Source organism: Oncorhynchus kisutch, linkage group LG28 (assembly GCF_002021735.2).
Source record: "Oncorhynchus kisutch isolate 150728-3 linkage group LG28, Okis_V2, whole genome shotgun sequence".
In the NCBI taxonomy this organism is placed as follows: Eukaryota; Metazoa; Chordata; class Actinopteri; order Salmoniformes; family Salmonidae; genus Oncorhynchus; species Oncorhynchus kisutch.
Window position 1 is genome coordinate 4411643 of NC_034201.2, and position 13905 is coordinate 4425547.

General features: G+C 40.7%; 1 protein-coding gene across 1 annotated transcript; it reads left to right on the forward strand.

Moving 5' to 3' along the window:
- The first annotated feature begins 1518 nt into the window (after window positions 1-1518).
- Window positions 1519-13148, forward strand: ftr83 (finTRIM family, member 83). Its single transcript, XM_020464895.2, has 7 exons — window positions 1519-2231; window positions 2833-2928; window positions 3199-3432; window positions 4339-4498; window positions 4691-4747; window positions 5364-5432; window positions 9808-13148. Exons 1-7 carry the CDS (start codon window positions 1641-1643, stop codon window positions 10335-10337), a joined length of 1737 nt encoding a protein of 578 aa, XP_020320484.1. The 5' UTR covers window positions 1519-1640; the 3' UTR covers window positions 10338-13148.
- The last annotated feature ends 757 nt before the right edge of the window (window positions 13149-13905 follow it).

Consider the following 13905-nt stretch of genomic DNA (forward strand, 5'->3'; position numbering starts at 1 on the left):
CCAACCAGCCAACTTAATTTATAGCGGAAGGGCAAGGGGATTCGTTTTGTCATTAGTCACTCTAAAGAAAAGTCCACAAAAAATGTCTTCTTTACCCTCCCCTCTTTGATTTGCAACCAGGCTTTAGCTCTCCAAGTACCAAGAGGTCAGTGTGTACCTGGACCTGAGTGGGCATCCATCATATCACTCTTCCCCACAGCCATGCCCTCACTACAAGCTGGAGGCTATCAAACAGCAGCAATACTCTGAAGCCAAACTCCTGAACTAGGGGCCACATTTATCAGTGACAATTGATAACAGATTCAGATTCATCTCGCTATGGACAATTCTTACATGCAAAAACATGCCCCCTCCATATGCCTCCTGAGAAAAAAATATTTATTCCCTATGGCATTTGAGATATATGGTCATTGATCTTTTTTGTTTCCATGAACTGACAGAGTACATTTAAAATTAGAATGCATTTTAGAAGAATGTGTTTAATGTTTAAAATATTGTAATAGATCGGGCATTGTTAGAGGTCTACCAATAAGTGGCAGTAATGAGGGAAATGGAATCAGCCACCTTGAAAGCCATCTTACCTGAGATTCTGTTGGCCATGTGTTTGTTTGTCACGCTGAAGGTAGACCTTAACTGATCTGCAAATCTACTTGTATGATGGAATTGTGTATACAATGCATCTAACATGTTTTGTCATTGTCAAGGTGTTGATGGATGCTTCGGGCCAGACTTTAGAACTAGTGTGAAAGATGCCCTATTTGTAAGTTTGTTTAAAAAAAAATTCAAGTAACCTCTGCAAACTGTATTGTGATTTAATGGTAAAGATTCTAATGGAATATTTAGTAATTGTGCTGTTGATAAAAAGGCAACTCCAACCAGTTTTTTTGTCCTTTGTTTTCAGTATTGAAACATGGCTGAATTTTAAAACATTAGACAAACCACAAACCACTTCTTGTCATTTAGTGGGTTAGACTAATAGTTTACCCTTTTGTAGTGTGACTTATCAAAGAAACGTATCACTACAAGCTGGAGGCTATCGACTGATGTTGGTACTTCATTAGATGTGCAGTGAAGTCCAGTGTGACACGTATCTTACATTATTAGATGTGCAGGGAAATCCAATGTGAAATTAAACTGTGTGCAGTGAACCATGTTTTATGTCACATGTTAAATAAAAATATTGCACTGCATAAAAAAACAACATGAGGGTCAAAATGTGAGCTGTGTCTGGGGTAGAGTCCCTGTTGGAAATTATGGAAACCAACCGTTATCTATATTTGTAACTACAGTATCTATTTGCAGTACTGTCAAAACAAAGTTCAAACCTGAGATCACACAATTCAATCCTTCCTCTCACTATCTGTATTCACACTCCTCTTCCTGATTGACGGCTGTTGAATGGTTCCATTGACACTCTGTCCTCACCTGGCCCCACCCACGTTTTACTAGTTTCTGCTTAACCAGTTTAGTCTCCTTCCCTCCCTGACTGTTTACTTTATATAACATGCTGCGGAAGCGCCTGTGGCTCACTTTGCTCAGACCTGACGGACAGGACGGACCGAAAATTTGACCGTCTCACTTCGTCTTTAGCCTACTACTACCAAGAATCTAACAGCACCAGGGTGCATCAGTCAATCCCCATGTCTACTGACCAGGAGAGCTGCCATCTGTGTAAGGAAGACCTGAGGGACCCAGTCTCCATCCCGTGCGGCCACATCTTCTGCTCCATCTGCCTGAAGACCTACTGGGACCACGCTGACCACACCGGTTCCTACAACTGCCCACGTTGCCGGGTCACCTACAACAAGAGACCCACCCCGCGCCGCCTCCAGACCTCCCGCTCCTCCACACACTCAACCCACTCGCATCCCAGGATGTCTGAGACCTACCCTCCTCCACCTCCAGACCCAGACTACAACTACGCCGGACCACAAGATGTGGGATGTGATATCTGTATTGGGAAGAAGCACAAAGCCATCAAGACATGCCTGATGTGCCTGGCGTCCTACTGTGAGAGGCATCTAAAGCCCCACTATGAGAACCCTGCCTTCAAGAGGCACAAGCTGGTGGATGAGATCGGCCATCTGGACAGACAGATTTGCCCACAGCATCAGAAGGGTCTGGAGCTCTTCTGCAAGACGGACCAGATGTGTATCTGTGTTCTGTGCACAGTGAAGGAGCACAAAGGTCACGACATGGTATCTGCCGAACAGGAGAGGTCAGAAGAACAGGTAAAACGGCTTTGCATGATTTTTGATTCAAACTTTTATATTACGATGATTTATCTCTTTGAAGTAGTTGATGTTCTGTATTGTTAAATGACAAAGCCATTCGTGTAACAGGGGGGAAAAAACGACTACTTTTTTTCTAGGCTTTTCAATCATTTGCCTTTTCAAAACCACAAGGTTTCTGTAGCCAATTGACTGCAGTTGTGTGACTGAGAGCGACAGGTTGATTGTTGGAATAGAGTAGCTAGTATCAGCCAAGCCCCTAAAACAAATACTTCAGGCAATCAGTTAGACCCACCCACATGAGTGAAAGCAGTTACTGTAAATGTGTGTGGGCTGGGGTGGGGTGTTGCAACCTTCTATTCCAAGAACTACTATTGGCTAGATTTTATTACTGCATTGTCTGAACCTAATGCACATTGTAATAATGCATTTTGAAGGCCATTTCAAATTACATGAATGGGGAGGATGAAAAAAGATGCCACTTCACTCAGCCACGATTTTTGTCTGTAGCATTTAGGTTGATCAGTATTTGGAATATTTTGGAAACAATTGTCTGACTTGTGGGGCTATGTCACTGACGTCCTGTGTCCTCCATCCATAGCAACGTCTGGGTGCCACCCAGGCAGAGATCCAGGAGAGGATCCATGAGAGGCTTAAGCAGATGGAGGAGCTGAAACAAGCTGTGGATTCACTCAAGGTACAACACAGTGGGTTGTGAAATTACACAATTACAATATACTGTTAAGTCATACTAAACATACTGAAGGTGTACTCACAGTGTATATTTCTAATGTGTGTCCTGGAGAGACAAATTACATTTTCCCACCAAGAGATTTCATGATCACAAATATCAATACATCACCAATAGAGTTCCATTATGACTGACTTCCTGGGTGTATTGGTACAACCCAAAATGCTTTAGAGGTTTTAACAGCATGCCCATTAAGTGTGCCCCTTTCCTCTCCAGAGCTCAGCCCAGAGGGCTATGCAGGAGTGTGAGAAGTTGTTTGGCGACATGATGCGTTCCATCGAGAGGATGCAACAGGAAATGACCAAGCTAATTTCCTCCAATAAGAGGGCAGCACTGAACAATGCTGAGGGTCACCTCGAGCGTCTGACCCACGAGATCGCTGACCTCAAGAAGCGAGACAACGAGATCACACAGCTGTCACGCACAGAGGACCACATACACTTTATCCAGGTGACTAAAGGCTTGCACACATCGCACCGAATGTGGTTCTAGCGTTTGTCTTGCGATCGTTCAGTGCGCTTTGTTTTAGGAACCACCGTAAAATCTGTGAGCATTTGGTTCGCAAATGATGTTCAGAGGTGCTAGTTCTCTCGGGCTTTAAAGTCTATCACCCCTCACCCTAAAACAACTACTATAATATTTGGGCTCAAGCCAAGGAATGACACAAGCCATTTTAAACATTGCCTTCCCCCTAACACTATATATCTCATATTTGAGTGGCCCGCCAAGCTCATCACCCCAAAATAACCAGAACTCTTTGCACAATTTGGGTTAAGTGCCTTGCTCAAGGGCACATTGACAGATGTGTCACCTAGTTGGCTCAGGATTCGAACTGGCGACCTTTTGGTTACTGGCCCGATGCTCCTGCCGCTTCAATGGGGCAGAAGGCCGTGTGTTGTTGTGATTCTGGATGGCCAGATGGCAAGTAACAATGATAAGAAGCTGCAATGTGGAGACTCGTAGCTGGCTAGTTTTATCTTTATTTTTGATACCATGTCTTGTTTTGATGTCACGTCTATGCTAATATGGCAAAAATTCACTAGCTTGCTAACCAACAACTGCAATGATGTATTTGAGACAACAATTGTGCAAATGCATTTGTTTTTAAATGAACATTGAAGACTAAATAGTTACATGTCAACAATCTAAGCCAACCCAGTCTGTTTTGACCCATAGTTGCACACGCGTCGGTTTTGTTGTTAAACAACCAACCTGTCTATAATAATTCAAGCCAGGAAATATGAAGCCAGGGAATGACACGAGCCTATTCAAATGATGAATGTGTCATTTGAAAAGAGGGCGTGTCTGTCCTCATCCATTCACACAGCTAACTGTCTCTTATCCTCTCTGTTGTAGAGCTACCACATGCTAATCGCTCAGACAGAGGCTGAGGAGCTGCCCACAGTCTCAGTGAACCCCTACTTCTCCTTCGGACCCGTCACCAAGGCTGTCTCTGAGATGAAGGTCCATCTCCATGACATCAGCAATGAGGAGCTGGTCAAAGTGGCCAAGACTGGTGAGGCAGTGAGATAATGCACTGTAACTTCAGTTAGTTACTGCCATTGCTGAATGAATGATGTAGAGCCAAGACCTAGATTAAACCCCAGGCTTTTGTCCTTTTTAAAACCGTGGACTTGGAAATGCTTCAGTAATTTACAGTATATTCTTATAGAGAATATTTACTCAACCAGAACTTTTCCTGTTTCAGTGAACAAAATGCCTTTCTGCCAACTGGATGAAGCCAAAAGGAGAAATACTGTGAAAGGTGAGTCAATCAACATGAAACTCCCCACTGATCTCATTCTGGAAAATACTTGGAATGGTATTAGTTCAAAAACAAGAATATCGACCCCACCACTCTACCAGGCCTCCATCAAACCCCCAAACAACATTGTTAGGTGGTTGCTGAGGAAATATGGGCTTGCCTTGTGTTGTAGCTAAATTCCAGTAATAACATTTTCACAGGACAATCACGGCATAATCTGAATTTCAAATGGCTCCTTGAGTGATTATAATTTCCTTATTGCTCTGCTGTGTGTAAGAAAACAAAATGGTTCCTCTAGTATTGTTGGAATAGTAAAGTAGTCTGAGCACCTTGATTTTTATTAGAGGGCACTCAAAGGTCAGGTGGTGGCTCAAGTGGCCCTGAATATTTACATTTGCTGATAAGTTAACTCTCTTAGAACACCACACACGCATCAAGCAATTCTACACAAACACACACTCATTAAAGTTGGATTTTCTGGGGATATCCGAAACACTAATAAATCCCAAGATTGTAAAGTAAATTTCCATGCATGCAGTATCAGGCTATATTGTACAATCCAAATACAGTGTTGTGTATGTTTTTTGTTTTCTTTTGCATTTCCTTCTCTTTGTAGCCGATGCAGTTGTTGCCGTGTACAAGACACCAAGCCAGGAGCCCCAGCACAGAGAAGACTTCCTGAAATGTACGTCTATTTAATGATTCACCTTCTGTGACTAAACTTACCAAATCAAATACTATAGGACTGAGGGTTCATTCTAGTGCCATTTAATTATTCATACTATTTGATCATTTAAGTGTGAACTACTGTTCATAAATTGCGTTAAAACCACTATAAAGACAGGAGTTAGTCTAAAATACTACCTGGCGCCCAGCCCACATGGAAACAGGCTAGTGCTGTGATGGGAGTAGTCTTACCACATTCCTTAGATACTAGGTTTGTAAGTGGGCATGCTCAATGAACTTTATACCGGTTTACTGCGGTGAGTGGGAGTATAGGTTTCTAAAAGGGTTATACAGAATGACATCACTGTGTTGGAAAATCTTTCTAAGCTACGTTACTTGACTACTACAACTATTGGACACTACAGCTTCGGCAAGTTTAAAACCTACTCTGAATAGGACAATCAAGGTATAGAATAGAAGTGCGTACTGAGCATGCGGAAAGGGAAACATCGGTCACAAGCAGATTTGAATAACTGTGGTCCGAGCTATACATGTAAATAAATGGCTCTGCCTCCGGTGGTATTCCAGATGATAGGCCAAGTGGTCGATCTTCCAGACCAGATGGGCCGAGTGGTCGGTCATCTCGTCCTAGCCGTGGCTACAGAGAGTACCACCAGTTCTGACCTGGCTGAGGGGGTGCAGGCGCACACACAGCAGCACAGCCAGGTGAACCAAGTCTATAGTACATGAGCTACTGTAGCTGTTCTACTCTACCTGCATGCTGGTGCACACCTGTCCTGCAGGGTCACAAGTTTTTATTTCGGAATTTTTTTGTTTGGTGGTTTACAGGTACAGTGTCAATTCATATATTCAGTTTATATAACATGTACCTATGGGCTCCACAACTTTTTTTTAAAGTAAGAAATACATACAGAAATAATTATTTTGATCAAAAAGGATTTTGTAATAGTACAATTGGTATGTAACCATGTTTTCCACCCCGTCTAGCAACACAGGTTAGTTGTCAGTGCCCACTCCCCTAAACATCCAAGGTTCCTTGTCAACTGAGGATGCTTTTACATCCTCCCTCCCTTCCCATTTCCTCCCAGAGACCAGAGAACCCTCCCCATATCATGCCTTCCCCCTGCCAGCAGTAATCATCTGAGAGATTCAAGGAGCTATCACCGTTAAGTAATATAACATAGCAGATTGAACATTTACATTCATGCACTTTGAAAAAAAAATTATAACTTTGTCCCAGAAGCATTTAACTGCAGTTCACACCCACATTATATGAAGGACTGTGCCTACCTGATTTAGGGCACACAGTGAACAGTTAGGCATGGGGCCAATTTCATCATATAACTTTCCTTGGTGTAGAATACAGTTCAAATAAAGTGTAAATTGATGGCTCAGATTATGGGATGTCAAGGTCATATTTTTCCATACTCTGTTCCAGTTAAAGGGTTGTTCAGATTCACTTGGATCTGAGGACCATACTTTTAATGGCTAGCTCAGAACATGAGCTTTCTAAAAGTTGTTTATATGCAGTGTATTCAGAAATTGTTCAGACCTCTTCTGTTTTTCCACATTTTGTTACATTACAGCCTTATTCTAAAATTGATTAAATACAATTTGTTCCTCATCTATCTACACACAATACCCCATAATAACAATGCGAAAACAGTTTTTACAAATGTTTGCAAATGTATTACAAATAAAGAACCTTATTTACATAAGTATTCAGACTCTTTGATATGAGATTCTAAATTGAGCACAGGTCCATCCTGTTTCCATTGATTATCCTTGATGTTGGAGTCCACCTTTGGTAAATTCAATTGATTGGACATGACTTTGAAAGGCACACACCTGTCTATATAAGGTCCCACAGTTGACAGTGCATGTCAGAGCAAAAACCAAGCCACGAGGTCGAAGGAATTGTCCGTATGGCTCCGAGACAGGATTTTGTTGAAGCACAGATCTGGGGAAGGGTACCAAAACATTTCTGCAGCATTGAAGGTCCCCAAGAACACAGTGGCCTCCATCATTCTTAAATGGAAGAAGTTTGGAACCACCAAGACTCTTCCTAGAGCTGGACTCCTGGCCAAACTGAGCAATCGGGGGAGAAGGGCCTTGTTCAGGGAGGGGAACAAGAACCCGATGTTCACTCTGACAGAGCACCAGAGTTCCTCTGTGGAGATGGAAGAACCTTCCAGAAGGACAACCATCTCTGCAGCACTCCACCAATCAGGCCTTTATGGTAGAGTGGCCAGACGGAAGCCACTCCTTAGTAAAAGACACAGCCTGCTTGGAGTTTGTCAAAAGCAACCAAAAGGACATTCAGACCATGACAAACAAGATTCTCTGGTCTGATGAAACCACGATTGAACTTTTTGGCCTGAATGCCAAGTGTCACGTCTGGAGGATACCTGGCACCATCTCTACGGTGAAGCATGGTGTTGGCAGCATCATACTGTGGCTGTTTTTCAGCAGCAGGAACTGAGAGACTAATCAGGATCAATGGAAAGATGAATGCAGCAAAGTACAGAGAGATCCTTGATGAAAACCTCCTTCAGAGCGCTCAGAACCTCAGACTTGGGCAAAGGTTCAACTTCCAACAGGACATCATCCCTAAGCACACAGCCATGACACGCAGAAGTGGCTTCGGGACAAGTCTCTGAATGTCCTTGAGTGGCCCAGCCAGAGCCCGGACTTGAACCCTCTGGAGAGACCTGAAAATAGCTGTGCAGCAACGCTCCCTATCCAACCTGATAGAGCTTTAGAGGATATGCAGAGAAGAGTGGGAGAAACTCCCCAAATACAGGTGTGTCAAGCTTGTAGCATCATACCCAAGAAGACTCAAGGCTGTAATCACTGCCAAAGGTGCTTCAACAAAGTACTGAGTAAAGGGTCTGAATACTTATGTCAATGTTATATTTCAGTTTTAATTTTAAATAAATTTGCAAACATGGGGTATTGTGTGTAGATTGAGGGGGGGAACAATTTAATCCATTTTAGAATAAGGCTGTAACGTAACAAAATGTGGAAAAAGTCAAGGGGTCTGAATACTTTCCGAATGCACTGTATGTCATATCTTGTTTTCATTAAACCATTTCCATCATTACCCACCCTTATTCATTCATCAAGTCTGCTAACTTAATTGTAATGTTCAGAATTGTGAACTTATTTATGTTTTTTAAGACAAAATATGCTGCTGAAGAGATTCCATATATAAGGCTGCGGCTACAACTCTGTAATTATAGTGAGGGGGTGTCAGGGAAGGGGGAATGGTTTTACAGAGGGTCTCCTGGGGGCGGGGGGGTTCCCTGTGGGTCCTGCTTGTTATTTTACATCCATGGGCATACCAACACTAAAGACAATTGTCTTAAAAAATTATTGTAATAATTGCAAGTCATTTTAGAAAAATTATTGCAACACTAGTTATTGTCTTGTGGAATTTGAAAAGCCTTAATAGTCCTATCAAATGTGTAACAAAACTAATGTGTAATCATAATGATTTATAAGAACCTCAATTACCATTCTTGGTAAAGGCAAAGATCAAGAAGGCAGAAGCACTTTCCTGAAATGTATCCATAATTGAAAGAATATTGCTTTTATCAATGTCTATGCACCAAATATATATTTTTTAATTCTCTGAACAGTATACTGTCTGAATTAACTGAATTCCAAATGGATATTGGGACAGACATGAACCCCATACTGGACATGCAGGACAAATCTAATAAGATCAACTACAATCTTGCAGGGTCCCATTAATCATAGCCTGGTGTCCTGGTCCCAGATCTGTTTGTCCTGCCTTGCCAGTGCATGAGGATTACCAGAGGAGTTGGCAAAACAGCACAGACCGAGCTGGGACCAGGCTACGTTACTCGCCCTTAGTTTGTCTGGTGAAACTTAAGGTCACTTTGCTGACTTGAATGACTGGTAGCATTTGCAATATTATGTTTGTGGTAATTCAACTAACTACGTCTGACCTTTTTGACATTTCAGATTGGAGATGTGCTAGACGATAGGGTACTTAAATCTGGGACTTGGGCTGTGTTTAGACAGGCAGCCCAATTCAAAAAAAAAATCCCACTAATTGGTATTTTGACCAATCACATCAAATATGTTTTAGAGCTGATCTGATTGGTCAAAAGACCAGTTAGTGAAAAACATATCAGAATTGGGCAACCTGTCTAAATGCAGCCATTGTTTTGTATAATTGTGTATAGTATTGGTTTTAAACAACCTTTTACATTCCATAACTAACCTTGTAATTTCTAGTATTGTATGGGTATAAGGGTTAAATGATCAAGCCCACAGGAAAGAAGAGCATTCAGTTCACACAGTGGCACTCACTCATGACATGCCTTCTCTCTCTCCTCTCTCAGATGCCTGCGCTCTCACCCTGGACCCCAACACAGCCTACCGCCAGCTATACCTGTCTAGAGGCAACAGGAAGGCAGCCCTGAAGAGAGAACCGCAGGACTACGCTGACAGTGCCTCCAGGTTTGACTGCCTGCCCCAGGTTCTCTGCAAAGAGCCCCTGTCTGGAGGTGCCTACTACTGGGAGGTGGAGTGGAGTGGAGAGGGGGCCTCCGTGGGCATCACCTACAAGGGCATCAAGAGAGTAGGCTACGGGGACAGCTGCCGCATCGGCTACAACCGCAAGTCCTGGAGCCTTTTCTGCTCCGATTCCAGCTATTCCGCCCGATATGGTAAAGACCAGGTGGAAATCAATGCACCCTACTCCTCCAGGATAGGTGTCTTCCTGGACCACTCAGCAGGCACCCTCTCATTCTACACTGTGGGGGACACCATGTCTCTCATACACCGCTTCAAGGCCTCCTTTGCTGAGCCTGTCTACCCAGGCTTTTGGGTCTGGTATGAGTCAGCGGTCACCATCCGTCAGCTGTCATAATATTATATTACCTATGATTAAATTACGATTGTCCATGTATCGGTCATCATACGTATTGTGATTCAAGTAATATAATTGCATTTGTAATTTGACTTGTTTAGTATCCCCTTTTCTCAAATTGTAGTGGTGTCCTTGGCAATGTTTTACTTTGTTCTATTGAGGTTTGAATTCATGTTTTATACTGTATATAAATCATCAGCTAGAGAGAGATATCTCCGACCAATTGGGTTTGGTGAGTAAAGGAATAAACATGTTATCTATAATGTTTTCATAATCATGAAGGATCTACTTTAGAATAGACTGAAGTGTCAACTAATATATTTGATAAATGAATATACTCTATGGATCAGATGAATAAAATACACCTGAAGTTGTATATACATGTATCACACAGAGAAACTGGAATGTGTAATACACGTTTATTTTATATTAATATAGTATTTCTGTCGCGTGTGCATTCAACCCAATAATTGATTTGGAATAATTGTAATAGGAACTGTAAAGCTAGAATGACCCTTACTGCCATAATGGAAGACCTGGAAGAAAGGTCTTTATAAAAAATGTTTTCCATAAGGGCCGGCCATTGTTGAAATAGCCGACTCACTGTAAACCGGCTACTTTTTCCGCTTCATTTAAATGTTCATTTAAGTTTCAATTCGATAGTCAGTATAGCCTTCTTCCGCTAAAAGGAACGATATGCATCTTCTAGTGATAGGACAGACGCCTGTCCGTCACAAAGCGAGAAATAAAAATAGGTATATTAATTGCCTTTTTATTGATCTAATATATTAGATACTTTTTTTTCTCACTTTCTAGCATTCAAAATAATAGATACTGGCTGCAGTCCAAACACGTCATTTTTACCCTCAGCCCTTGCGCTAGCCACTTTCCCTCTCGGGAATCCCAGTTGAAACCGGATGCAGTTTGATTGCCATCTTAAGTAGAAATCCAATTCACTTACGTTTCCACCTCGGCCCTCAATTTATCTTGAGGGAGCGGGTGAACAACTTGCAGGGTTGATATGACACACAATTCAATGCAAACTGTAGTCACATGTCAAACTTGTGGCAGTGAAGTGTCAAATTTAATCAACAAGGCTGCATTTTCGGCATGTCAGGAAAAAATATGAAGCTAGCTTGCTAGAAAATATATATACACATTGATTTTAGCGTTGGCAAATTGGCTTACTCTTGTAGTGAGGAGCCTATAAAAGGTAGCTAGATTTATAAACATATTTTTTGGAATTTTGAAATTTATTAGAATAAATGACTATAAAACTAGCTAGCCAGCTATAGGAAACTGTAGCTAGCTACCTGACAGGAGTGCTAGCTAGATATGTTAGACATATTTTTCTTAGCTCAACTTCAATATTTCCACCAAGGGCATTGCCTCTCCAATCATCACTCTCCCTCGCTTGGGCAAGGGACATTTAACGTACACTCGGATGTGACGATGTAAAACTGGGGGTTTAGGGCCGAGGGCTGTCTATTTTGAGTTTGAAACGCAGCCACTGTATATATACCTAAATCCCCAAAACATGTCACTACAACTCAATACAACACTACTGGGACAAGTCAATTTGCTTAGTAGTGCTTAGTCATTAGTACATTAAACAATGCTTAAACCAACTTTTCGAGTATAAACCCATGGGGGAAAAAAAACATTTAAATATACTTAAATCATACTTCATTAACGTATTTTAATTATATTTCAAATGATCTAAATTGGAAGAATTTAAATACATTTAATGTACATTTTATTTGTATTTTATTAACATTTTAATGTATATTAAATACATTTAAAAGGAACTTTTTATGTACTTTTGTATATTCTTGGTATATTAGACAAAGAGCAAAACAAATATACTTTGAATACACCTTAATTTATTTGTCATAAATTACTACAAGACTTAGCAAATACACTTCTACTCATTAACCACATTAGCTATTGGAGTAATAATCTTCTCAGGCGATGTTAACATTCTATTTTTATTCTGTATATTTGTATTATTCTTTTCACTCAGTCATTTAAATTGTTATTGTGGAGTCACTACAATGTTGTTGTTCCAACCTTAGTTTTCTCCTATCACAGCCATTTAACTCTGTAACTGTTTTACAATCACCAATCGCTTCATGGTAACATCCATATGCAGTTTCATTCCTGTCCTGCAGCTCATTTCAGAAGTATCTTTGATATTTCTGGGTGGTGTAATACATAATCCAGAGCATAATTATTGACTTGACCATGCTTACAGAGATATTCAATGTCTGATTTGATATTGTTACCATCAATCACTGCCCTTTTATGAGGCGTTCAAAAGGCTCTCTGGTCTTTGTCGTTGAATCTGTGCTTGAAAATCAATACTTGAATGGGCGCCTTACAGATGTATGGGGGACAGAGGAAATGTTAATCATAAAAAATAATGTCAACCCCTATTACTTCACACATAGTCCATGTAGCATATTATGTGATTTGTTAAGCCACATTTGACTCATTTAGGCTTGCCATAACAAAAGGGCTGAATTCGTATGCAATGGTAATATTTTAGTTATCTAATTTGTATTATTAATTTTTTACTTTGACATTACAGAGTACTTTGAGTTCATTTTTGACAACAAATTACAATGAAATTAATTTGAATCCCACTTTTTAACACAATATCATTCGAAGAAATACAAAGGGTATGAATACCTTTGCAAGGCACTGTATACTTATAGTGTACTTGATCACTCACAAGCAGAGTTTCATAAAAACAAAACTGTGTCTTTTGAATGAATATAATAAATTACAATTAAAGCGATTGAAATTGAAGTATAGTTTTAATGAGTGTGTTTAAGGTGAATGATAGTGAGCATATAGTATACTTTAATGAATTTAAAGTACACTTTTAATAAGTATACTGAAGGTTGATGATAGTTTATTTATAGTATATTAAAAGACTGGAAAAATGATTAATATAAAGTACACTTTTAATAAGTGTAATGATATTATATTTATAGTAGACTTAAGAACTTGCATTATGTTTTATCATTGATAAACAGTGCAATAAAAACATATGATGAGAGACAGAGAACAGCAGGTCATAAGTGAGTGAGAGAGAGAGTGCATGTGAAGGAGTGACAGAGAGAGGGGGAGAGTGAGTGAACGTGAGTGATAGAGACTCCCACTCTCACTCAATCTCTCAGTCACTCACTTTCTCTCACTCACACTATGTCACTCACTCATACCCTCCTCACTCTCTGGCAGTGTGAGCAGTGGCAATTTTATCATGTAAATCTTGGTGGGGCAAAAAATAAATAAAGTGGGATGCATGCCAGCAAAGCCACTACACTACACAACACAACACTAAACTATACATTAATTGCACTATAATGGTGACAAACCGTGCCCACAAACTTTTAGGACCTACTTAAAGCTGTCCCAACAAGCAGAGTCCCAACAGCAGTCCCAACACCTTACCACTTCTACACCTGGCTATCAGTGGAGCCTTGTCTGGCAGCGAAACAGTTCATTCAGCCTCATTTACTGACTTTAAAAAAACATAACTGACTTGCTAAACAAATGTGGT

What these genes read in the sequence shown, in the direction of transcription:
- ftr83 (XM_020464895.2), top strand. Translation starts at nt 1,641, where the DNA reads ATGTCTACTGACCAGGAGAGCTGCCATCTGTGTAAGGAAGACCTGAGG. An exon ending in ACCACATACACTTTATCCAG is followed by an intron (nt 3,433 to 4,338) that starts GTGACTAAAGGC and finishes TCTCTGTTGTAG; the next exon opens with AGCTACCACATGCTAATCGC. An exon ending in CAGAGAAGACTTCCTGAAAT is followed by an intron (nt 5,433 to 9,807) that starts GTACGTCTATTT and finishes CTCCTCTCTCAG; the next exon opens with ATGCCTGCGCTCTCACCCTG.